This window comes from Ptychodera flava, chromosome 4, assembly GCF_041260155.1.
Source record: "Ptychodera flava strain L36383 chromosome 4, AS_Pfla_20210202, whole genome shotgun sequence".
NCBI lineage: Eukaryota > Metazoa > Hemichordata > Enteropneusta > Ptychoderidae > Ptychodera > Ptychodera flava.
The window spans coordinates 16,544,485-16,571,085 of NC_091931.1; the positions used below are offsets into that span (position 1 = coordinate 16,544,485).

Below are 26,601 nucleotides of genomic sequence, written 5' to 3' on the forward strand. Positions count from 1 at the left end.
AGGCTATCGACCTGTTATATACACATGCATACACAGCAGGCCTGCAATGACACGGAGAGAAGATCCAGTGTGACCGACAAAAATTGGCAAAAGATCTTTTAGAGGCATGGTGCACACCGTGCTAATAAAAGTTCACAGAACTCTGCTTTCAAAGCACAGTGTGAACAGCAAGTTAAAGTGTGTACGACTTGTTTCTCAGGTAAGTTTGATATGCATTTATGATTCTTCATGTGGCAAGTTTATCACTGTTGCACTTAGTCGTCAGATCCGCTAATTCACTGTAACGTTTTACGACACCTCTGCCTTCGTTTTGAGTGCCCCCCCCCCCCCAGATATTTAATTGCTCACCGGTCGAATCAGACCTTCATCGTATAAAATGCTGCCGATTGCAAACTTGCGACGAGTAAAACTGAAGTCCCATGTTCTTCACGTGCGTGAATGTACCGACGTGAGATGCATTGTACCGAAAAAGTGTGTATGCCGCCCTCTAAAGAGCAACTGAGATGACAGTACTCACACTTTGTTTTTTTTTCAAATGATTATTGATTGTTCAAATAAAAATATGTATGAAAATCAAATAAGGAAATCACATATATTTAATACTAATTTCACACTCTTTGATCGTGCAATCTCAGTAGTGAACATTTTTATTATTTGTGTGCAGTGATATTATTGTTTATCTATGCTGTGCAAAAACAATTTTAATGTGTTTCATTCAGTTTCTAATGTGCTATTTCTCTTTCAAGGTAACCAAAGACAAGACTCGCCGAGGTCTACCCATTGTCCACCATGAGGGGTATGTTTCCCATCTACCCCCAGACCACAGATTCAAAATGAGGAAGTTTGAAAGACTCTTCTATTATTTACTGAAAGACAACGTCATTGACAGGAAGCAAGTGTGGAAACCAGAGAGAGTCAGCAGAAAAGTCTTGATTGAAACTGTTCACACACAAGAGTACATAGATGATTTTTTCAGTGGTCAGATTGGTGTCAAGGAACAGAAGAAGACGGGATTTGAATGGAGCAGAGGGCTTGTCAGTCGGTGCAGATACGAGACAGGTTGGAATTTGCTGAGGTTTTGTCTGCATGTATACACTGATGACCAGACAATATGGTTTAATGACTGCAAGTCACCAGTAAAACACATCTTAGTTTCCTATTTGTATGGGCAAAATTTTACATTTATAGGCTAAAATGTGGAATCTTTTGTAAATAGTTGTTAACATAATAGGGAGAGGGGCCGTCCCTTCTGCGCATGCAGCTGGGCGACTTTCTTTTCAATGTAAAACATTGCCTCTTGCCAGAAATTGGCGATCATTGATGAGCAAGTTAGTGTGAAGCAAAATCAATATTTGATGCATGTTCATAGTTCACCAGTTGTGTAAGCTTTCTAATCGCTGAAAGACTTTTCCAAATAAACTTTGGTTGCATTTCTTCATTTGGATGGAGCTGCTTCGACCATCACCAGTTTCAGCACAGCCACCACTTTAAAAATGGTGATATTCACAAGGGATGTTGGGATATGTTGTACATTGCCACAGACCCATTCTATGGGTCCCATATGCACAGCAGCCTACATGATGATCCCCTCCTTCTGAGTCACACACAGAAGTTCAAATAAACCAAGTGAAACAGCCAGGAATGTTTTGATGTTCAGTAATGCTAGATACAAAATATAAAAATACACAGAAAATTCATGCTATTCTAGGCTTCCATGTAACTGACTGCATATAGGGATTGACAGCATCCCTGGCAGCTTTGAAAGTAGCATGATCAGAGCCTTAATTATTTTTAGATGTGATTAACTTTTATACGTTCAAAATGTATTCTTCCCTCTGTGAGTGTAAATGAGCTCACAAAGTGTGGCTCCCCTGGTTCCGTTGTCATTTCCTTCAAATGCTTATGCCTATGCAAAGGAATTTGTCCTTACCTTTCGATTGTCTCACCCTTTTCCAGGGGGTACACTCCTAGCAGTTGAAGCTGCATTGCAGTATGGTCTAGCTTGCAGTACAGGCGGTGGAACACACCACGCTTTCCCTTCACATGGCTCAGGGTTCTGCCTCATCAACGACATGGCTGTCGCTGCCAGATACTTCATACTCAGGAACAGAGTCTCAAAAGTTTTAATAGTTGATCTTGATGTTCATCAGGTAAATATATAGTGATGTGATATATTAGAGAGAGAGAGAGAGAGCCCCTTCAAGTTTATTTTATTACATATAAAGCTCTTTTAGACGTGTACAAGATGTCTAGCTTTTCTGATTCTCATTGTGGAAGCACATTCAAGTTTGCCTCAACCTTGACCCAGGTCAAAGTTTATGTACAGACACATGTAAGTATGATTTTAGTAGCACTGGCATTCAAAGACAATCGATTAATGATGGTGTTCATCTTTATTCTTTCAAGACAAAATTTCACCTCTTTCAAGATTATAACAATGACATATTAGAATACAACATATTTCAAATTTTGTTTGTGTTTTTTTCTGTGACAGGGCGATGGCACTGCATTCATTTTTGCAGATGATCCAAACGTCTTCACATTTTCCGTTCACTGTGGTAAGAACTTTCCTCTCCACAAGCAAAAGAGTGATTTGGACGTCAGCCTGGAGAATGGTGTTGGAGACGACGAATACATGGAAGAGATTGGCAAGTGGCTGCCGTTGATACTCGAAACTTTTAGACCGGACCTGGTCATCTACGACGCCGGAGTTGACCCACATCAGAAGGATGCACTGGGCAACCTTAACCTCACTGACGCTGGTAGGTGGGCTGCCTGTGATCAACCCGCAAAATAAAGTTTGCATTTTTGAGAATCTGTGGCAATGCAGTGATTTGTAGAGTATGCTCAGATAGATGATAAATGAGTTTATTATCAAAATGACATATGATTACTTTTAAACAGTTGCCAGTCATAATGACACGGTGAAGGAGACAAGTGTCCATTTATTAATTCAGTGTTCGATATTTTGCTACATTCACAGTTAGCAATAGAAGGCAGGCATCAAGGCAACTCTAGATAAGTCATAATTAATATGTTGAAAATAGAAGAAATAAGATTTAGAATACTGTTTGTTAACCCTTGGAATGTTGAAGTCATTTTTTTGTCTTTATAAAGTATACCTCCGTCACGTTTTTCAGATTTTTGCTAAAATTTTGATAAAAAACTCTAGCCAATGAAAAGTGATGTCTGCTTGGTCCAATATTATCAAAAAATTGCAGAAAAATTCATAAAATTTGGTAAAGTGTTGCACCAAAATTATTCCAACACTAAAACGGTTAATGCAATGTGCTGAAAAAAAAAGGATTATGACATTACACAGAAAGTAATTATTGTTCTATCTTTGACAAAGGATTATTCCATAGGGATTACTGGGTCATGGACAGAGTTCTCTCCCATGGAGTGCCATGTGCTTGTGTCATTGGTGGCGGATATTCCAAGGATCTGGATGAATTATCACTCAGGCACACTATCCTACACAGAGCTGCGACAAAAGTGAGTAATTTCTTTCAGCAGGATAGCTGTGCCTATTTTCTAGTTTTTCCCCCAGTACTGTCATCATTCTTCATACAGGTTTCATAACTTGTCATTCAACTTCCACAGGTCCTGTAGTAATTGATCCAGTCTTTTTGATTTCATTCAAGTAGATTATTTGCACCCTCAGCAGAGATGCAGTCTTGTTTATATGTGGTTGTTGGATTGACATATATACATTCCAATTTCACATCTGCTATCATATACAAGACCAATGGCAACATAACATCAGAGATTGTTGAAAGTAGTTTGATGGTCTCACACCCATTCCTCATCATTTATACGTAGTTGCATATGTATTTTACCCAGTTGTAGAAATGACAATTCAGTAGTCAATGCGAAATAAAACCACCAGATTCTGTCACTGCTGATTTAGAAAGCCTGTGGATGGTGAGCGCCCTCTATGCCAATAAATTGTCAAGCACGCTAAAAGGACTTCAAAAGCAACTCACGAAAAGAACTTCACAAGGCATAAACTATCAGCAGAAACATATACCACATTTTGTCCTCTCTGCTGTCACATCACCAGTGTAGTGCGCCCTCTATGTCAACTAATGGTAACCCCACTGATGTATGGGGATCTACATACATGGTGCTTGAAAATTTATCATAGTCATACAATTTTTTTGTAGAAAATTTCCAACTTGATTCAAATAGCTCAATAGGCCATTAACTTAACAATTATGAACACACTTTAATATAATTTGAAAATTTGCAAACGCATTGTGACCAGGTTAGTATTGTCTGTCAAGTCATGTGATCATTATATGAAAATAAAAAGGACATCTTTTCGAATTTTTCAGGTTTGGACCGACAGAGGAATGTAGTAGAATCACACATCGAGAAGATAACAGAATGTCCATGAACTGTTTTTAACTTCCTGTGTACATACTCCTAAAATCACATTGGTGCTGAAAAGATATTTATTATAATTGCAAACCTTCTCATGTTTTATTCATTTCCTCAAACATCCCGACATAGTGATTCACTTCTAAATTTAGTGATGGTATGTTTAAGCAATAAACCACACCCAGCGACGGTATACTACGAGATTTTGACCAGTTCACGACATATATGCACGAGCGATAGCGAGTGCATTTATGAAGAGAACTGGTCAAAATCGAGTGGTATACTGTCGCTGGGTGTGATTTATTGCTATTATATCACAACAGTATATTAAAATTCTGGCATGGAACGTCAAAAACAGATTTTTGCTCAAGCTGAGAGCTCACGCGTATGCCAACCGTGGTATATCGCCAATATACCACGGTTCTTTTCGCGTCTCGACCAATCAGATCACTGTATATATCAATATACTGGTATGATATAATAACAGATATATAATGTATTAATATCCATTTGTGGCAAAAAATATGCAGAGTTCATCAGAAGTATGTTAAAAGACCTGCCATAAAGTTTTAATGTATCCACTTTGTATGTGGTTGTCTGCGATTACCTTATCTGTTTACAGTCACACTCACAGATATTTGTGGCTTACAAGCCTAACCAGGGAGCAAGTCAGGCAAGTGTGTTTTGAAAGTATTTATTGCATAAAGTATGTAAAAAGGTCCACATTTACATAAAAAGACCTCAAGATACTTTTCTAATATCTAATTTTGACTGTCACAGTCAAATAACAGTTTGTCATACTGAAAGAAAAGATGTATTACAAGACTTTAGAAAGAGAAGCAGTGTTTTTATCTTCTTTACATTTACAAAGATCAACATCATCATACGGTTTTACTGTGCTGTCTTTTGCACAGGTGCAAAGACCAGTAGAATGGAAAAAACTAGCAAATAACATCTTTATGTTTTGACAAGGTCTTTTAAGAAGCTAAATGACAAATGTCTCTGAGGAAATAATGCTACATTTTGAAATACAAATTGCCAAAGCTTTGTTGATTTAAACTGTTTTCCTTATAAAACATATGAAAGAAATAAAGATCATTTTTGTAATGTTGAAAACCAATTTCTCAATGCTGGAATTACAATGGTTCATAATTACACTGAAGAAGTGACCAATTTTTTCTCATACCGTGATTGCAGTGCTATATGAAGTCTTGGAGCAGGGCAGGAAATAATTGCCCACACACCTGTCCAGGGCAGGTAAATTTGACAGTTAACTGTCTGATGGACAGACTGAAATAATTGCCAATGTTCTCTTTGCTGAGAACAGCTATAATGAATATAGATTGTGCAAGACACAATTATCAGGACAAGTTCTGCTAACACGATGTACAGTATTCTGCTCTGATGTGCAACTTTTCAATGTTGCCAATCTGGTGGTTATTTTTCATGAATGTCCTTCATGCCCTTATTTATCATGTTCATTAGCAATGTATAACGGTTAGATTCGAATATATCATATTATTCAGAAGTAACAGAAACCCCTCTAAAAAACCTTCATCACCACACTTTGGTTAATCCCGCCTGCTTTTCAACGATCTCAATAACTTTGCCACCGCACAAAGTATATGGTTATGCTATTTCCAAGACAAGTTTTAGGTGTACCGAACTTTACATTGGCTTTTCTTTGTGATGGAAACGTCTGAAACGCACATACTTCTTCTGTCATCCACCTTGGAGTCAATTTCTTTTCCACAGAAAATGCAAGTCTGTACTACAAAGCCAGGTTGAAATGCCATTGTCAAGGACAAGACAGTCAAGTGTAAATATTTATACTTGAATTACAGCACTGGCGATCAAATACGGCGGAAATACTTGGTGATAAAGGATTTTGTTTTGTATTTTCGAAATCTCTACTCCTTAAATTAATAACTTGTTCGTGTTCAGACCATTGAATCATGGGATAGCTATCAGGTCCATAGTTCACAAGCTCCCTGAACATACAAATCCAACAGTTGAAGATGTGAACTGACATAACGTTGCTGCAACAAATTGTTTCAAACCTTCGAATAATGCTTGCTTTCATGGTTAAAATTTAGAAGTTAATTTAGCCGTATTTAATACTGTCTAGCAAACTTTAGATGAGCCTGTAGACCAGTCTTTGGAAACAAAAGTGAAAGCTGCAGCTGTTGAATTCGTATATGCTCTGTATTTCCACATTCCATCATATCTTTAATATGTCAGTGTATTACCTTGTGAATACGAGCTTTCGTACAGAAAATAACCTTCAAAATATGTCATCTTTGACAGCATGCCCTACACTAGATACAAAACATAACAATAATGTGAGAAAATTCCTCAGGTTAGCAAACGTGTTACGTCAATCAGTTGTTCATACATAGATATTGACTGGCATATCAGTATCATAATAGTAATGAGCTCCAGAGGGCGTTGTCGGTGGCTCCGGGGAGTGTCGTACACTCAGCATCGAATTGGAAGGAGGCTGCAACGAATTATTCGCAAGTTTCCCTTTCAGCAACGCCAAGTCTGCGGCAACGGCCTCTTCGTTTTCCGGCGATGCAGCTGCAAGTTTCTCCTTCAAAAGAACCAAGTCTTCGTCCATATTTTCGCCGGACTCTCCCGATTCCACCGCCCCGTCGTTTCCGCTGTCGCTTGGAAAGTTGACTGACTCTCCATCGATCTCAGTTTCTGCCGTATCGGTTAGGCTCCTTTCGCTCGAGAAGGATGAATTTTGTTGTTCGTAGGACCCCGCTCGCGCCCTGAACCTGTATATTTGAACAGTAAAACAGTCAAAATGATCCCAATCTTCAATAGCGCCTTCCCCCATCATTTCAACATAGGCTGCATTCACAAATACTTGGGAGGGGTTGACAGTCTAGGGTTAGAAGAGAGGGGACTTGAAGGTTTGCTGTCGGTGTAAGGGGGGGGGGGAATCTACAAACCTTTTAATAGCTCCCTTTTTTACATTTCCAGAATCTATAGTTTAGTAGGTAATTCAATGAAAAACCAAATAACATTTTATGTCAGGGAAACTATTCTATGTTAGTACTAAATTCTTGCTACAATAACTATCATCAACAGAAAAACAACACATTTCTTCGTTTTTACTGAATCAAACGAGACTTTGGCCAAAAATCTAATTATTGCGCCAGATCTTGCAATTGAAGATTGTATTTCCATACAAGCATGTTGTAAACTATATCATTTCACATCACATTAATATTCACAGACACTTGTGGACAAAAATTCAACTTCTAATGCCTTTTGTAGGGTTTGGCCCACAGACTAATACTTTTATTTCAGAATCTAAAATAGTATGAATGCAATTGGATTTTCATAAGCAAAACAACAAGTAGGTCTTGTGACGGAGCAGAAGCTGCGAATTTTGATGTTTTCGAATATTTCTAATTAATGCACATATACTCCGTACATCACGCCTAAACACAATATTCAGCTTTTAACATTTAACTTTTATATATTGTTGACTGAAAGTCATTTGTCAATTATACAAATGCAAGGTAAACATATTCTGGCCGTGTCCGCAAAGTGGACAGCTTAAAGCCCCAACTCCCGTATAAAAGCGCGAGAACCTACGAGAGTGGTCATAATGGTGGGATATTCAAACGTACTCGGTACGCTCTGGACGCCGTCCATAAAACCGTTAATTAAGAAATCTAACGATTAATTTTTTCTTGGAAATTGAGGGATATGTGTATAAGTATTTGGGGCACAATATACTTGGTTTCTGACGAAATTAAATTTGAAATGACGTCTGGAACCAGAAAAAGGATAAAATATTTGCCGGTAATATCGCCGGTATAACGTTCGATGTTCAGTTTGAATCTGCATGATTGACATGATATGCAAATTGCAAATGAGTCATTAGCGATACGTTGTTTACTTTTTCCGTACGTAGCGTTGATTGTTCAAGGCGGGGAAAAACACCAAATACTCGGAGCGTACCGAAAGATACAAACGCACACACACTGTGTATAACAAATACATGCAAACACATTTGATTCGGTAGTTCTCTTTTTGGAAAATTTGTTGGTCCTGAAAAGGACCGTTTTCATTTGTGTTGGCCTACCTGAGCCGTACATTTTACAGACAGGAAGGCCTATACTGTCATTCATGCCCGGCATAAAGTACGTCTGGTATGTTCGGGTTGAGACCACGGACAAGTACCAGCACAAATTCTGGCATGATCTTTCACTTTGTCTACACTGTCTGTATATCTTCTATCTTCTTTTCAAATGTCAAGTTTTACCCTCTAGTCAACGTACTGTTGAAAGCGCAATCATCGCAATGCGATATGCGTAAACTATCGCTTCTTTATAGCTGTTTCCAAAAGTGATATACATTTTTTTTCCCGATCTAAAGCCGTGCATGCCTATGCAACACAAAGCGAACAAAGTCAAATTCAAAAAGACAAGTAGCCTCCAATGTGCTGACAAAACCGGGATTTTTTTGACGCCTGCAATCGCCTTCGGCATATTCGGTCGTCACTGTGCTGGGGTCACTTATACTGATCTCAGTGATCACACGTCGAGTTGACAAACGTCGCCGGCGGCAGCTGAGGTCACCGTACTAATCAGTCCCATAAGTTGCACTCAAATGTCCGCGCTCGATCCCCATCACAGTTAGCTCCAATTCATTCCTGGCAAAGAAATTCCCGTGGCTACCTCTAGTGCTCATCAGTGACCGCTATCTTCATAAAGCCAGCTGACATAGTGTGATTAGCAGTCTGACTCTGACTACCACGCGTTTGTAATGAATAGTATCGCGACTGCGTGGAGAGTGTAGAAGTGCAGTGCACTCGATTTTGGCGGGATCGTTCAAAGTAGCGAAATACTAGAACTCACCATTTTATAAGGAGGGATGAACATTGAAACGAATGCTCGGAGAATTTATGAAATCCACTTTATTCTGATTTTATTTTTGGTGATTAAATATTAACAGGTTTGATTTCTAAAATAAGTATTTTTCAGAAGCTTTTTGAAATAATCATAAGACAACAAATCGACACCACATTTCATTTCGGTCACCATAAAACTTGTAATCGAAGCCGGGGAATAGTCGTCGGTACCCTCCCATCCGACAGCGCCGAGTTCATGAGACAACGAAAGTTTTGAAAAGGAAACTACAACTACCATCCAAGAACTGTGGAAAACTACGTTTTATATGGAGACACAGCCCTGCCTCGCTGAACTAAGGTCGAACGAGGAAAGGATTGTTTGTAAGACAAAAGCTCTACAAAATTTGGTAGACGACTTGGCCGTTGAGCATTGTGGTAAATGTCCGTCTCCATTGAAATAACCACACTCGATAAATTTGGACATCTAGTAGGCGAATTTGCTGTTCTTTCAGAACTGTTTTGATTTTTTCCCGTTCTTTCCTGAAATGCGGCATTTCTAGGACGGCGTTTGGACAAAACGGTGCTTCATTATTATCTTCAATCAAGACTCCCTGCAAGAGTGATGTACACTATATATACTATGACTGAGCCGAGGAAAACCCCGATAATAGATCCCGTGGCAGAAAACTACATTTTCTACGATTTCTGCATCGTTTACCCGTATACAAAGATGCGGATAGCTATTGCCACTGTCATGATATGCATTATGTTGAATCATTCAAAAAGGCGCTGAATACAATGACAAACGCTTCGTTTTCGGACGAGAAACGTATACCATGACGCATGAGAACTAAGGAGTGTCGATCGATCGCCTGGCAACGTCATCACGGTTTGTACAAATCCGAGGCGACGCCGCGCCGAACTCTGCTCCAGTAAGACTTCGAAAAAGTCTATGTTCAAGAAAAACCTATTGGGGAAATGAGTGGATGTAACGTATGGAAAGTAAACCGTAAAATTGGGTGAAAATAGTATACGTAAAGTCACCGTGCAGTCAATGTTTACAGTATGTGGCGTGCACGTTCTATTTTTGGAGGTGTTCAACCAGCTGTTTTAATTTGCTACTTTTTGTTCACAAAAACCATATTAGTTATGTTTTGCTCCGCCCATTTTCATCGATTTTTCTCGGTAGGGCCCTACCGAGAGTTACCGGTTTAATGTGCTATAGAGAATAGGACAAAAACGCAGTTGATAAACTGAGCAAAAATATTGTCAAAATTATACGGCTACTGTATGTCCTACGGACAGTGTCACCGTCACTGCATAGCGGCAGTGACAGTGACACTGTCAATTTACATGTGAAAACTTGTCTTAGGAATATGGCTCTACAAACTGCTGGCGACAGTTCTATATAAGCACTACATAATATTAATCCGTGCGTCAGAAGAAAGTACGAAAAGATAAGTTTAGTGTTACACATCTGCGCGCAGAACTGTGCAATACGAGTGTTTATTTTACTGTGTGTAAACCTGATAAATATTTGGCCATATGATAGTCGCGGGACTTGGAAATTTTCGATCATGTAGAAGAGAATTTGAATTTTTTTTAAGGTTATTGAGGGGATCTCAAAAATACAAATTTCAATAACGATTTCTCCACATCCACCCCCACCTCCACTCCACCCGGTATTTGTGAATGCAGTCAAACTATAGAATATCATTTAAGGCAAGTAAAAAGTTCTCGACCAAGTAAAACATTTCTGGCACCAAGTTCAAGCAAGTTCTGTGAACGACGCATACAAGAATTCGCGTGCAACTTAAACACGTTCAATGGGCAACTTTCAAGAATCGATGATGTGTCTCACCTCTTGTATAGCAATGCTGCTGCCACTAACAATGCTACCAAGGCCAAGGCAGCGATTGCTGTCGCCGCGATCATTCCAGCCGTTGCTAGGCTACTGTCGTCACTGACATCTGTTAAAACCGGAATATAATGAGGAGTGTCAAAAGCAACAAACATGATTGGAACTTATTTGGGATAATTGGATCTTCATAATTTTTCAAATTTCTCAAAAGGGTTAAGTGCCATATAGCTGAATGTTGCAGTATTACAAATTACTCATAAAAACAAGTGTGTAATTTAAAAAGAAAAGCAGATGAGCGTACATTTGCAGGTTAAAACAACCTTACCTTACCATCCAATTATCCCGAACTAGTCCCAATCGTGTTTACATTTGAAATGTCTATTCGATCAAGGTCTCAGGGATGTGCATTTAAAATTACAAGGTAACATATGCATGGCCCAGATTTACAAACAAGTTGGCTTGTCTTACGACTCTACTGAGCGTAATGGAAGGAACAGTTTCTCAAGTGTTTCACAAAGTTACATCTTCGATAAACTTTGGGCCGTTTTAAGCAGAGTGGAAACTAGACATAAATAGCTTTACAAGTAATTTCATATGGGAAAACTCGTGCAATAACGACAAAATGTAATCATGTGACGAATTATTTTGTAGTCCATTGGGATTTTGCGAAGAACATAGCGAAAATATTCCTCTGTAATACAAACCAGGAATTTTTTCCTTACGAGCTTACCGACAACAGTAACTGTGAAAACACAGTCGCCAATGTTGTCATTGCCATCTTGAAAAGCATAGGTGACCGTTGTGGTGCCGATGTCGAAAATGCTGCCGGGACTGTGTGACGATGATACCAAACTTGGATCGACTCCCGTGTTGTCTGTGGCAGTTGGAGTTGCCCATGTGACGTTGTTGGCGTCGCTGCCTACAACGATATCATCGGGGCAGTCTACGGCGGGCGGTTCCGCATCTAGCGAAAGCGAAGAAGAGTAAGATTTTCAAAAAGACTGACTTCTTGAATGATTAAAAAGGAAAAGTGCCTTATATGAAGGGAACTATAGAACGATTTGAGTTGTACCAAGCAGTATTCACCTGTTAGAGCAACCAAACCCCGTTGTCTGCGAACAAGCTAGTGTATCTTACAGCCAAAGTGGAGGCAGTGGATCAAATTCAATGAGTGTCTATCATAAATCCTGCCAAAACGACAGATACCTGTGATATTTTGTTCATCGAACATTTTGTTGCTGAGATCGGCACACCTGCTTCACAATACCGTTCAAACGGTACATACTGCCGATAATTATCCTCGACAAACATGCCGTAATATTTAGCCTCCTTCAGACTGTAATACTGTATACTTACCTACAACTGTCACTATGAAGGAACATCCTTCGGGATTGAAACTGAAATCCTGGAAGATGTACGTCACCGGAGTCGATCCGATGGGAAACACATCGCCGGGCGTGTGCGATGCAGTCCATGTTGGTGCAACTCCCGAATTATCAGTTGCCGTGGCAGCAGTCCACATGACACTGGCTGTAGGTAGTCCTGCATCGGTGTTTTGTGTGACGTCACTCGGACATGTCGGTACTGGAGGTTCCACGTCTGATGGAGAGGAGTTGAGGTTCTTATTAAGATATAGATATTTTTAACATAAAATGTGTCAGGTTGTTCCTTTAACCCTTTCACCCCCAGTTCCCTGTATACAGGTCCAACTTTACCATAGAAAACAATGGAATTGGGACAAACCATGGTGGTGATAGGGTTAAAGGGAGTGGGTCGTCGGAACTGCATATGGATATGCGGAGCAGTTTGTAAGTGATACCTATGTTCGAAACTCTGGTGTGCTTATTCTTGGTGGGGAACTATGTAAACTGCTTTCTTACTTCCACCAGAAAAAGTTATCCTTTACATCGGCAAAACAGGCGCACCTATACATTCTCTTTCCTCGGATAACTATTCTATCCACAAATTAAACCGCTCTAAACTTTCACGCCATTGCTGGGCCAATTCATCCAAAGTGCTCTTAAAGAATAAAATTTATGAAACTCCTCTCGGAATTTCTGCACACAAAACAGATAACCTTGGCTTCAGAGGCAACATCAGTTCCTACAAGTTATTCTTTCGTTACCGGTAATCGAAAGTATCATGGAAATTCAGCCAAAAATTGACAAATCATTTTCATTCATTTACAAAGACTGACCGTGGCCCGACGGTGAAGGTCACGGCTGCACTTTCTATCGATTCCTCTGAAACGAAAATGCACTGTTTGCATACGAAGATGACAAACCCCCTATGTAAAATAGAAGAGTACGACAAATATAACAAAAGTAAGCAAATTTATGAAGCTCAATTCATGGCGATGACACGTTTTTTTTTAGGACTCCCCTTACCAATGACAGTAACCGTGAACGAACAAGCTGCGGTGTTCCAACTCCCGTCCCGGAAAATGTAGTTGACCACTGTTGATCCGATGGCAAAGTTATCACCCGGGCTGTCCGAAGACATCGATACTGGCGGAATTCCAGAGTTATCTGTCACTGAAACGCTCCAAGTGACCGTAGCTGTGGGCTGACCAGCGTCCGTGGTCTGTGTGATGTCACCAGGGCAGCTCGGTACCGGTGATTCGTCATCTTTAATGAAAATTAGTTTGATACAGGGTCAATAAATTGCACATCTACCGCTACAGTTTGTAACTTATCAAATCTACGAGTATATGAAATTGTCATCAAGAGTGAATGGTAAACTAAAATTTTCCTTTGGTGGATAGGAAAATGTAATAAAGTTTAAAATGTTTGTAAGTATTTAATCGACGAGGTGCTCTGTAAAATACATGTTTTTCCATGAATGGCAATAAGAAATCAGAGGATCGGGTGGACAATTACATAATCATAGAAACTTCCATGCGTTTAAAACTTTTAAAAGATTGTTTCAGACGTGTCGGTGGCCTTGTAGTCCGGACATTGCAGAAAATTCGTCAATTGTAATTTTCACAATAGTTGTGAGTGACGGGCATCTCTTACCGTTGACAGTTATTGTGAATGTACAATCTGCAGTGTTGGAACTCCCGTCCTCGAAGGTATACGTCACTGCTGTGACTCCGATCGGAAAGTTATCACCGGAAGTATGAGTTGCAGACGACGTTGGCGTCAGTCCCGAATTATCAGTTGCTATAGCAGCAGTCCAGGTGACACTGGCTGTAGGTAGTCCTGCATCGGTGTTTTGTATGACGTCACTCGGACAGATTGGTATTGGTGGTTCCACATCTGCAAGGTGTTTACATTATTTGATAATCAATAACACTTTTTCAATTTTTGTTGGTGCGATTAGTCAGTGAACAAATTCAGAGCTCAAAATGAATATGTTTTCACTCTTCTTGACTCAATCTTACTTTGTTTTGGTGGATAGGGTGTTTTTACTACTTGATCAGGAGTTGCAAATAATATGTCACAAATCTAACGCAAAAGTTGTAGCATAGACCCTTCACAGTCCTCTACCAGCACGTACTACTTCAAGAGACGGGGATTTCCTTTGTTGTTGTGAAATTTCGATTCATTAACCTGTCGACAGTGGTAAAATCCCTCTGCACAACTCTCGACCACCGAACCACAGGCGTACACTTATAGGGCAGTAACGTCTACGTCACTGATCAGGAATAAGAAGTGTAAGCGAAAAAACGCTGGTTAATATTAAAAGTCAATGGTATTATTTTGTTTGCCTACCGTTGACGGTAACTGTGAAGGCACAGTCTGCTGCGTTTAAACTGCCATCTTGAAAAGTGTAAGTGATGGTGGTGACTCCGATGGCAAAGTTATCACCGGAAGTATGAGTTGCAGACGATGTTGGTGTCAGTCCGGAATTATCAGTTGCTGTAGCAGCAGTCCAGGTGACACTGGCTGTAGGTAGTCCTGCATCGGTGTTTTGTGTGACGTCACTCGGACAGGTGGGTACAGGTGGTTCTATGTCTGAGGTTGTAAAGCACGAGAGAAATATATGGTCTAGACTGTGAATGGGATTTGGTCGTATCTTTGACAGTACACCACCGAAACTTTTGCCTTGACAGCTCTACCCGGCACCGAGAAGAATGGATGTTCCAGAATCGCCGCGGAGAAAGTTCCATAATCATCATTTATTCATCAAGTTCAAAGTCACTTGGACTTGACTACTAATATTGTTGCCTTAAATAGTTTATCACAGTCTGGCCAAAAACTGTTTCTGGTCCCTGGCTTTCATCAATAGTGATGCGGCGACGCAGTTTTCCTTTTTTCTTTTTTCTCTTTTCTTCTTTTCATTTTTTATTCCCAGCAATGCTGGTTTGGCACTATTGATGCAACTCTCGCTTCCTGACTGGCATCGCGCTATAATTATTCACCAGTACTGATCCAAACATTCCGAATAAAAGATTGGGCGAAGGTTACCACCGAAAAAGGACGAATTCCATAATATTGGTAGTCAGTGCAAAACAACATTATCTTTTCTTACCGTTTACAGTGACAGAAAACGTACAGTCCTCGGCGTTGGAACTCCCGTCCTCGAAAGTGTAGGTTACGATGGTAATTCCGATGGCAAAGTTATCACCGGAAGTATGAGTTGCAGACGATGTTGGTGTCAGTCCGGAATTATCAGTTGCTATAGCAGCAGTCCAGGTGACACTGGCTGTAGGTAGTCCTGCATCGGTGTTTTGTGTGACGTCGTTCGGACATGTCGGTACTGGGGGTTCCACGTCTAAAAACACAGTGAAATGAACACTTTCTACTATAATTTTTAGAGTTGAAATATTTACAGTCAATTGGTAACAAATTTCAAAAGTGCTTTTTTATATCGTACTTTTAAACGAACAGGTCCATCACAGATACATGATTATCAAATTTTGGTTCCTTAGATCGCATGATTAAATACATTTGTATAAGATCATGGCTTGTATTGTAGATTTCAAATCTCGAAAATGAGTCTTCATGTGCGTAAGTATCGTAAATAGTTAAGCAATTTGTCTCCTTACCATCCACAGTGATTATAAAGGTACACTCTGCACTGTTAGAACTGTCATCTTGAAAAGTGTAGGTGACGTTTGTCGATCCGATGGCAAAGTTATCTCCGGAAGTATGAGTTGCAGACGATGTTGGTGTCAGTCCGGAATTATCAGTTGCTATAGCAGCAGTCCAGGTGACACTGGCTGTAGGTAGTCCTGCATCGGTGTTTTGTATGACGTGACTCGGACATATTGGTACTGGAGGTTCCACGTCTACAATATCAATGGCAATGGAGTAATAGAAATTTATCACGGGATAGGGAAAATGACAACATCTTCATTAGGAAGAATATGAATATATATTCTTTTGACATGCTATAAAGGCCACGTATTGTAAGCCTTTTCTGAACGTTTGACAGTTGACAACGAAACCATAAAACTTTTCGCTCCAGGGTGTATGATAAACCCACTACTCATGTTTAAGAGGGTACAAAATAATGGCCCAAAAATATTAAACGTTTCTTGTCTTACCATCCACAGTGATTGTAAAGGTACACTCTGCCGTGTTAGAACTGTCATCTTGAAAAGTGTAGGTGACGTTTGTCGATCCGATGACAAAGTTATCACCGGAAGTATGAGTTGCAGACGATGTTGGTGTCAGTCCGGAATTATCAGTTGCTATAGCAGCAGTCCAGGTGACACTGGCTGTAGGTAGTCCTGCATCGGTGTTTTGTGTGACGTCACTCGGACAGGTAGGTACTGGAGGTTCCACGTCTGCAAAATTTATGGAATGCAGTAATAGAAGATTTATCGTTGATAGGACAGAAAATATCCCTACATCTACATTAGGCCGTTCAGGAATAGATATGATTTTGTCATGCTACACAAAACGTTAGTATTTTAACCTTTTTCCATTCTTTGTCCGATAGCGACAAAATAATAGACCTTTTCGCTCCTGGTTATAGGATAAAAGCACAACGCATGTTCATATATTTCATATTTGCTTTTTAAATGGGGTACAAATAATGAAATCAAAAATACATTATAGGAGGTTTTTATCTTACCGTCAACAGTGATTATAAAGGTACACTCTGCCGTGTTAGAACTGTCATCTTGAAAAGTGTAGGTGACGTTTGTCGATCCGATGACAAAATTATCGCCGGAAGTATGAGTTGCAGACGATGTTGGTGTCAGTCCTGAATTATCAGTTGCTATAGCAGCAGTCCAGGTGACACTGGCTGTAGGTAGTCCTGCATCGGTGTTTTGTGTGACGTCACTCGGACATGTGGGTACTGGAGGTTCCACGTCTAAAATACAGTGAAATGAACACTTTCTACTTATCATATCTAGAGTTGAAATATTTTCAGTCGATCGGTAACAAATTATAGAGTGCTTGTTCTCTTTTTCGTACTTTTAACAACAGGTCGATCACAGTGACATGATTGTGAAATTTTTGGTTCGTTACATCACATGTTCAAACACATTTTGACAACGATCATGGCTTGTATTGAATATTTCAAATCTCAAAAAATAAGTCTTCATGTGTGTAAGCATCGTAACTAGGTAACTATTTTGTCTTCTTACCGTTGACAGTGATTATAAAGGTACACTCTGCACTGTTAGAACTGTTATCTTGAAAAGTGTAGGTGACGTTTGTTGATCCGATGGCAAAGTTATCGCCGGAAGTATGAGTTGCAGACGATGTTGGTGTCAGTCCGGAATTATCAGTTGCTATAGCAGCAGTCCACATTACACTGGCTGTAGGAAGTCCTGCATCGGTGTTTTGTATGACGTGACTCGGACATATTGGTACTGGAGGTTCCACGTCTACAATATCAATGGCAATGGAGTAATAGAAATTTATCAGGGATACGGAAAAATGACCACATCTTGATTAGGAAGAATATGAATACATATTCTTCTGACATGCTATAAAGGCCACTTATTGTAAGCTTTTTTTGAACGTTTGACAGTAGACAACGAAACCATAAAACTTTTCGATCCAGGGTGTATGATAAACCCACTACTCATGTTGAAGAGGGTACAAAATAATGGCCAAAATATTAAACGTTTCTTGTCTTACCATCCACAGTGATTGTAAAGGTACACTCTGCTGTGTTAGAACTGTCATCTTGAAAAGTGTAGGTGACGTTTGTCGATCCGATGGCAAAGTTATCACCGGAAGTATGAGTTGCAGACGATGTTGGTGTCAGTCCGGAATTATCAGTTGCTATAGCAGCAGTCCAGGTGACACTGGCTGTAGGTAGTCCTGCATCGGTGTTTTGTGTGACGTCACTCGGACATGTCGGTACTGGAGGTTCCACGTCTAAAATACAGTGAAATGAACACTTTCTACTTATCATATCCAGAGTTGAAATACTTTCAGTCAATTGGTAACAAATTACAAAAAGCTTTTTCTCTATTTCGTACTTTTAAACGAACAGGTCCATCACAGATACATGATTATCAAATTTTGGTTCGTTATATCACATGATTAAATACATTTGGACAACGATCATGGCTTGTATTGTAGATTTCAAATCTCGAAAATAAGTCTTCATGTGTGTAAGTATCGTAACTAGGTAAGTATTTTGTCTTCTTACCGTCAACAGTGATTATAAAGGTACACTCTGCCGTGTTAGAACTGTCATCTTGAAAAGTGTAGGTGACGTTTGTCGATCCGATGGCAAAGTTATCACCGGAAGTATGAGTTGCAGACGATGTTGGTGTCAGTCCGGAATTATCAGTTGCTATAGCAGCAGTCCAGGTGACACTGGCTGTAGGTAGTCCTGCATCGGTGTTTTGTGTGACGTCACTCGGACAGGTGGGTACAGGTGGTTCTATGTCTACAATATTCATAGTAATGGATGAATAGCATGAGAGGACAGAAAATATCCCTACATCTACATTAGGCCGTTCAGGAACAGATATGATTTTGTCATGCTACACACAACGTTAGTATTTTAACCTTTTCCATTTTTGACCGATGGGGACCAAACAATAAATCTTTTCGCTCCTGTGTATATGATAAAACCACAGCGCAGTTTAAGATATTTGATATTTACCGTTTAAAGAGGATACAAAACTAGAAGAACACATTACTCAAGGTTTTTTGTCTTACCATCCACATTGATTATAAAGGTACAATCTGCCGTGTTAGAACTGTCATCTTGAAAAGTGTAGGTGACGTTTGTCGATCCGATGGCAAAGTTATCACCGGAAGTATGAGTTGCAGACGATGTTAGTGTCAGTCCGGAATTATCAGTTGCTGTAGCAGCAGTCCAGGTGACACTAGCTGTAGGCAGTCCTGCATCGGTGTTTTGTGTGACGTCACTCGGACAGGTTGGCACGGGAGGTTCCACGTCTACAATATCCGTTGTGATGGAGTAATAGAAGATTTATCGTTTGATAAGACAAACAATATCCCTATATCTACATTAGGCCGCGTTCAAAAAAAGTGGTGAGGGGGGGGGGGCTGGAGGAATTCAGGGGGGGATTCGAAAATTTTTGGGGTAGTCGAGTGGGGGACTTGAAAGTTTTGCTCTGCCTATAGGGGTGGGACCTGAAAATATTTTGACTCCCAATATTTTGATGTCGTCCAAAGGTTCTAATGTTAGTAATAATTAAACAAAATCTAGAACTGTTTTGTCATATGTTATGTCTTTAATCTCGAAAAAGTCTAAAAATGTATGAATGCCATTAAATTTTCATAGAACAAGTTGGCCTTGTAATGGGGTATGAGCTTCAACTGTTGATAATTTGTTCAATATTTCTATGCAATGTATCAAACAGTTTCTTGGTGTCTTTCTACAGCATGCTGCTGAAAAACACAATATTCAGTTGGTCAACAAAGCCCGTTTGTCTAAATATTGGTGATAATTGAATGATGCAAATACACGGTACACGTAGGCTGTGTTGGCAAGATGAATACTGGATAGCTCAACATTCTGTAGGGAGTAGAACAAGAACACAATTGTGTAAACTGAACAAATATATTGTCAAAATGAAAAGTTAATACAACTACTGCCCTGCTACTACATACTGACAGTGACAGTGATACATGTAGCTCTGACTCTGATGTAGTTTAAGAAGAGTTTCGGTCATAGGACACCCAATTGACAGTGAAACAATTACACAAGATCCAGCCAGAGAGCAACACATAGAAGACTAGGGGACTAACAGTTACCATGAAGTTTTGATTTCTGGCATATGAGAACAATCAAATATTAGAAAAAAAAGATGGGGTCACCATACTTGATCTTATGCAAATGTACGATGAAAAGCCAGTTTTTTCTAAAATCACTTAAAATCAATATATAAAACCATTCATTTCAAGTTCATGCAGTGAATGAAATTTTCACATCTCTTTGTACCAATAACACAAAAGTAAAACTCTGAACAGTAAAGACTAATTTAAATGGAAAAATGTGTGATTAAAAGGAATGTTTTATTTGTTATCAAATTTGCCATTATTACACCCAAAATTTCTGAGATTAAAACATTAATTTCCTGGAATATTTTAACCTTCCAGTATTGTCAATTTTGTAAAAAAATTTATAAGTGGCATCTAAGTTGTATATGTCTTGTACTTTTGAAAAAAAAAATTCGGTACGTCACTGTGCTCATTTTTTCACAATTTGGTTAAACGTAGCTAGGAATACACAATTTTCATACTCTCTCATGATTGTCATTTTGTGTGCTTTTCAGCTGGTGCCATTGAACTGGCCAGAGTTGGATAAACTCAAAGCGGCTTAGACTGAGAAATCCAAAAATTCACTGATGCATTTAAAAATGAATCAATTTAAGAACTTGCCCTAGGTATATGGCTCTACAACCTGCTGATAAGAGGTAGTGTTGAACATTTGCGTGCAGAACGACACATTACATTTTTTTTACTCTGCGTGCATTTCTAATAAATATGCGGCTATATGGTAATTTTTTGGGGGGGACTTGAAAATTTTTGAGGGTATTGAGGGGGGGATCTGAAAAAAAAAAGATTTCAATCGCGATTCCTCCAGCCCCCCCCCCTCACCATTTTTTTTTGAACGCGGCCTTAGGCCGAACTGATACAGATATGCTTATGACGTGCTTCACTCAAAGATAGAATTTAAACCTTTTGTAATTTTTGAATCAGCGACCAACCATAGAGTTTTTCGCTTCTGGATTTATGATAAAAGCACAACGCATCTTTATATATTTGATATTTGCTTTTTAAATAGGGTATTACAACAAAATACATTATTGGAAGTTTTTGACTTACCATCCACAGTGATAGTAAAGGTACACTCTGCACTGTTAGAACTGTCATCTTGAAAAGTGTAGGTGACGTTTGTCGATCCGATGGCATAGTTATAACCGGAAGTATGAGTTGCAGACGATGTTGGTGTCATTCCGGAATTATCAGTTGCTATAGCAGCAGTCCAGGTGACACTGGCTGTAGGTAGTCCTGCATCGGTGTTTTGTGTGACGTCACTCGGACAGGTAGGTACAGGAGGTTCCATGTCTACAATATTCGTAGTAATTGATGAATAGCATGAGAGGACAGAAAATATCCCTACATCTACATTGGGCCGTTCAGGAACAGATATGTTTGTTATGCTACACACAACGTTAGTATTTTAACATTTTCTCATTTTTGACCGATGGGGACCAAACAATAAATCTTTTCGCTCCTGTGTATATGATAAAACCACAGCGCAGTTTAAGATATTTGATATTTACCGCTTAAAGAGGATATTAAACTAGAAGAACACATTACTCAAGGTTTTTTGTCTTACCATCCACATTGATTATAAAGGTACACTCTGCCGTGTTAGAACTGTCATCTTGAAAAGTGTAGGTGACGTTTGTCGATCCGATGGCAAAGTTATCACCGGAAGTATGAGTTGCAGACGATGTTGGTGTCAGTCCGGAATTATCAGTTGCTGTAGGAGTAGTCCATGTGACGCTGGCTGTAGGTAATCCTACATCAGTGTTTTGTGTGACGTCACTCGGACAGGTGGGTACTGGAGGTTCCACGTCTGCAATATTAATGAAATGCAGTAATAGAAGATTTATCTTTGATAAGACAGAAAATATCCCTACATCTAAATTAGACCGATCAGGAAAAGATATGTTTTTGTCATGCTACACACAGCGTTAGTTTGTTAACCGTTTTTCCTTTTTTGACCAATAGCGACAAAATAATAGACCTTTTCGCTCCTAGTTATATGATAAAAGCACAACGCATCTTTACATATTTGATATTTGCTTTTTAAATGGAGTATTACAACCAAAATACATTATTGGAAGATTTTGTCTTACCATCCACATTGATTGTGAAGGTACAGTCTGCCGTGTTAGAACGGTCATCTTGAAAAGTGTAGGTGACGTTTGTCGATCCGATGGCAAAGTTATCACCGGAAGTATGAGTTGCAGACGATGTTGGTGTCAGTCCGGAATTATCAGTTGCTATAGCAGCAGTCCAGGTGATACTGGCTGTAGGTAGTCCTGCATCGGTGTTTTGTGTGACGTCACTCGGACAGGTTGGCACGGGAGGTTCCACGTCTACGATATCCGTTGTGATGGAGTAATAGAAGATTAATCGTTTGATAAGACAAACAATATCCCTACATCTACATTAGGCCGAACAGATACAGATATGCTTATGACATGCTACACTCAAAGATAGAATTTAAACCTTTTGTAAGTTTTGAATTAGCGACCAAACCAGAGAGTTTTTCGCTCCTGATTTATGATAAAAAGCACAACGCATCTTTATATATTTGATATTTGCTTTTTAAATAGGGTATTACAACAAAAATACATTATTGGAAGTTTTTGACTTACCATCCACAGTGACTGTAAAGGTACACTCTGCACTGTTAGAACTGTCATCTTGAAAAGTGTAGGTGACGTTTGTCGATCCGATGGCATAGTTATCACCGGAAGTATGAGTTGCAGACGATGTTGGTGTCAGTCCGGAATTATCAGTTGCTATAGCAGCAGTCCAGGTGATACTTGCTGTAGGTAGTCCTGCATCGGTGTTTTGTGTGACGTCACTCGGACAGGTAGGTACTGGAGGTTCCATGTCTACAATATTCATAGTAAAGGATGAATAGCAGATTAATCATATGATAGGACAAAAAATATCCCTACATCTACATTAGGCCGTTCAGGAACAGATATGATTTTGTCATTCTACACACAACGTTAGTATTTTCAGCCTTTTCTCATTTTTGACCGATGGGGACCACCCATAAATCTGTTCGCTCAGGTGTATATGATAAAACCACAGCGCAGTTTAAGATATTTGATATTTACAGTTTAAAGAGGATACAAACTAGAAGAATACATTATGGAAGACTTTTTGTCTTACCATCCACAGTGATTGTAAAGGTACACTCTGCCGTGTTAGAACTGTCATCTTGAAAAGTGTAGGTGACGTTTGTCGATCCGATGGCAAAGTTATCACCGGAAGTATGAGTTGCAGACGATGTTGGTGTCAGTCCGGAATTATCAGTTGCTATAGCAGCAGTCCAGGTGACACTGGCTGTAGGTAGTCCTGCATCGGTGTTTTGTATGACGTCACTCGGACAGGTTGGTACTGGAGGTTCCACGTCTGCAATATTAATGGAATGCAGTAATAGAAGATTTATCGTTGATAGGACAGAAAATATCCCTACATCTACATTAGGCCGTTCAGGAACAGATATGATTTTGTCATGCTACACAAAACGTTAGTATTTTAACCCTTTTCCTTTTTTGACCCATAGCGACCAAATTATAGACCTTTTGCTCCGGATTATATGATAAGACCACAACGCATGTTTATATATTTGATATTCGCTCTTTCAATTGGGTACAAAAAATGACAACACAAATACATCGTTGGCGGTTTTTTGTCTTACCATCAACAGTTATTGTAAAGGTACACTCTGCCGTGTTAGAACTGTCATCTTGAAAAGTGTAGGTGACGTTTGTCGATCCGATGACAAAGTTATCACCGGAAGTATGAGTTGCAGACGATGTTGGTGTCAGTCCGGAATTATCAGTTGCTATAGCAGCAGTCCAGGTGACACTGGCTGTAGGTAGTCCTGCATCGGTGTTTTGTGTGACGTCACTCGGACATGTCGGTACTGGAGGTTCCACGTCTGAAGTACAGTGAAATGAACACTTTTTACTGGTCATACACAGAGTTGATACTTTCAGACAATTAGCAACAAATTACCAACCAATCAAAATCCTCGCATTATAATTGTTATCTAAAAGTTATTTGTCATTCCTCCGATGAGTGGAACTGGCGTTAAAAGTTTGGGTAAGATATTTTAGTTGTCGTCGTAGTCACACATGGAAATCATTGTATATGAAGACACAGAGTAACATCATAGACAGTCTATTGTACTCTGTAGATGAAGACGAAGTGACATGATTGATCGTCATGATTTGGTACTCGTCTTTATTAACACGGATAACCAACAACTGTCTCTTCGCTGCGGTAACACCGCAGAATATACAATAGACATTGTTGAAATATGAATTCTGGTCCCGATCGAGGTTATGCAAGGAGAACGTGAAACAGTATTTTACAAAAACATGATGAAAAGATATCTACAGTCACAACTTATTCTATAAAGTGAAAACCGACAAATCTCACCGAAAACAGTAACCGTGAAGTTACAGTCCGCTACCAGTCCCTCAGGGTCCGTGAATGTGTAGGTGACGACAGTGTCGCCTATACTGAATACGTCTCCCGGGTCGTGTGAACTCGTTTCCGTGACGAAACCCGAATTATCGGTCGCATCGGGAGGGATGTACGTCACCGTGGCGTAAGGTTGACCCGGATCTGTTGACGTTGCAGATGGACTTGGGCAGCCTGGACTGATCACTGGATATTCAATATCTATCGACACAATAAAAAGTGATGTGTTTATCATGGAACGCAATCGTGACATGATCGTATAATGACTATATCGTGTGATCTGATATGATATATGATATGCTATAGTATGGTATGTTATGGTATGGTATTGTTTTGGTATGGTATGGTATGGTATGGTATGGTATGGTATGGTATGGTATGGCGAGGAGTGGAATGTGTGCTATGGTTTTGGTATGGCTATGGTATGGTATGGTTATGGTTATGTATGGCATGGTATGGCATGGCATGGTATGGTGTATATGGTATGGTGAGTTATTGAATGGTATGGTATGGTATGGTGTGGTATGGTATGGTATGGCGTATATGGTATGGTGAGTTATTGAATGGTATGGTATGGTATGGTATGGCATGGTATGGTGTATATGGTATGGTGAGTTATTGAATGGTATGGTATGGTATGGTATGGTATGGTATGGTATGGTATGGTATGGTATGGTATGGTATGGTATGGTATAGTATGGCAAGGAGTGGAATGTGTGCTATGGTTTTGGTATATAATGGCTATGGTGTGGTTATGGTTATGGTTATGTATGGCATGGTATGGCATGGCATGGTATGGTGTATATGGTATGGTGAGTTATTGAATGGTATGGTATGGTATGGTATGGTATGGTATGGTATGGTATGGTATGGTATGGTATGGTATGGTATGGTATGGTATGGTATGGTATGGCAAGGAGTGGAATGTGTGCTATGGTTTTGGTATGTCTATGGTTTGGTTATGGTTATGGTTATGTATGGCATGGTATGGATGGCATGGTATGGTGTATATGGTATGGTGAGTTATTGAATGTATGGTATGGTATGGTATGGTATGGTATGGTATGGACGGTATGGTATGGCAAGGAGTGGAATGTGTGCTATGGTTTTGGTATTTTGTGATTTGATTTACTCCATAGCAATATCACGCAATCTTAGAGTAATTCAGCGGACCCTTAACTTTAATCTCAGAGAAGATTTAAGAGCGAAGGATCTGTAGACTTGTGCTTCTTGTGGCATCGGTTGTCGCCAGCAATGGATGCGCTTTCCTCATAATGAGATGTTAACCCGTAGAATATATAACTTTAACTTGAGAAAAATCTTTTGAAAAGTTTGAATGAATCAAGTAGTACTGGGTAAAGATTTGTGACAATCAATCACAAATTGAGACTTTCTATAACAGAGACTTTAAAGTTTATTTCACTTTCACCTGTACAAATGCCCGCCACTTCTGAGAAACCACTGCTGCAATTTGACGAACACGTGAAGTTTCCAGGTGTGTTGGTGCACACCATTGGGCAGCTGGAAGGGGAAAGGCACTCGTTCACATCTGTAGATACAATTCATTAAAATTTTAACTTCATTTTATGATTCAATTCATTCAGTACATGTTTATATAGGCGAGATAACGTGGAAAGCGATGGCACATGGAGGGTAGACCCTTTAAATCTGCATTGATGTTACGGGGTCAGATTTGAGCAAAATGACGACAATAGGCAATAATTAAAGTCGAATACATACTCATCTATTATCCTTGCATGAGTACTTACATATTGATTTAGTTTGGATGATAACTTTTAAATTATAACCTTCCCTGGCGCGATAATACATCTTAACATTCA

At 39.6% G+C, this 26,601-nt stretch overlaps 4 protein-coding genes across 4 annotated transcripts; 1 reads left to right on the plus strand and 3 right to left on the minus strand.

Moving 5' to 3' along the window:
* The first annotated feature begins 5 nt into the window (after positions 1-5).
* On the plus strand, positions 6-5,490 carry LOC139131018 (uncharacterized protein SYNPCC7002_A1628-like). The gene is made up of 6 exons (XM_070696917.1): positions 6-199; positions 747-1,059; positions 1,957-2,150; positions 2,495-2,762; positions 3,353-3,495; positions 4,338-5,490. The coding sequence occupies exons 1-6, from the start codon at positions 107-109 to the stop codon at positions 4,359-4,361; spliced, it is 1,035 nt and encodes a 344-aa protein (XP_070553018.1). The 5' UTR covers positions 6-106; the 3' UTR covers positions 4,362-5,490.
* On the minus strand, positions 5,446-11,221 carry LOC139131019 (uncharacterized). The gene is made up of 2 exons (XM_070696918.1): positions 11,118-11,221; positions 5,446-7,166 (listed from the first exon to the last, which is right to left on the minus strand). Exons 1-2 carry the CDS (start codon positions 11,189-11,191, stop codon positions 6,773-6,775), a joined length of 468 nt encoding a protein of 155 aa, XP_070553019.1. The 5' UTR covers positions 11,192-11,221; the 3' UTR covers positions 5,446-6,772.
* LOC139132100 (hyalin-like) lies at positions 11,203-18,939 on the minus strand. Its single transcript, XM_070698491.1, has 13 exons — positions 18,684-18,939; positions 18,164-18,406; positions 17,665-17,907; positions 17,145-17,387; positions 16,612-16,854; positions 16,111-16,353; positions 15,594-15,836; positions 14,834-15,076; positions 14,135-14,377; positions 13,505-13,744; positions 12,474-12,716; positions 11,840-12,081; positions 11,203-11,226 (listed from the first exon to the last, which is right to left on the minus strand). Exons 1-13 carry the CDS (start codon positions 18,937-18,939, stop codon positions 11,203-11,205), a joined length of 2,949 nt encoding a protein of 982 aa, XP_070554592.1.
* A 3,104-nt stretch (positions 18,940-22,043) lies between these two features.
* Positions 22,044-26,274, minus strand: LOC139132101 (hyalin-like). The gene is made up of 7 exons (XM_070698492.1): positions 26,190-26,274; positions 24,716-24,961; positions 23,970-24,212; positions 23,438-23,680; positions 22,909-23,151; positions 22,361-22,626; positions 22,044-22,100 (listed from the first exon to the last, which is right to left on the minus strand). The coding sequence occupies exons 1-7, from the start codon at positions 26,272-26,274 to the stop codon at positions 22,044-22,046; spliced, it is 1,383 nt and encodes a 460-aa protein (XP_070554593.1).
* Between the last annotated feature and the right edge of the window lie 327 nt (positions 26,275-26,601).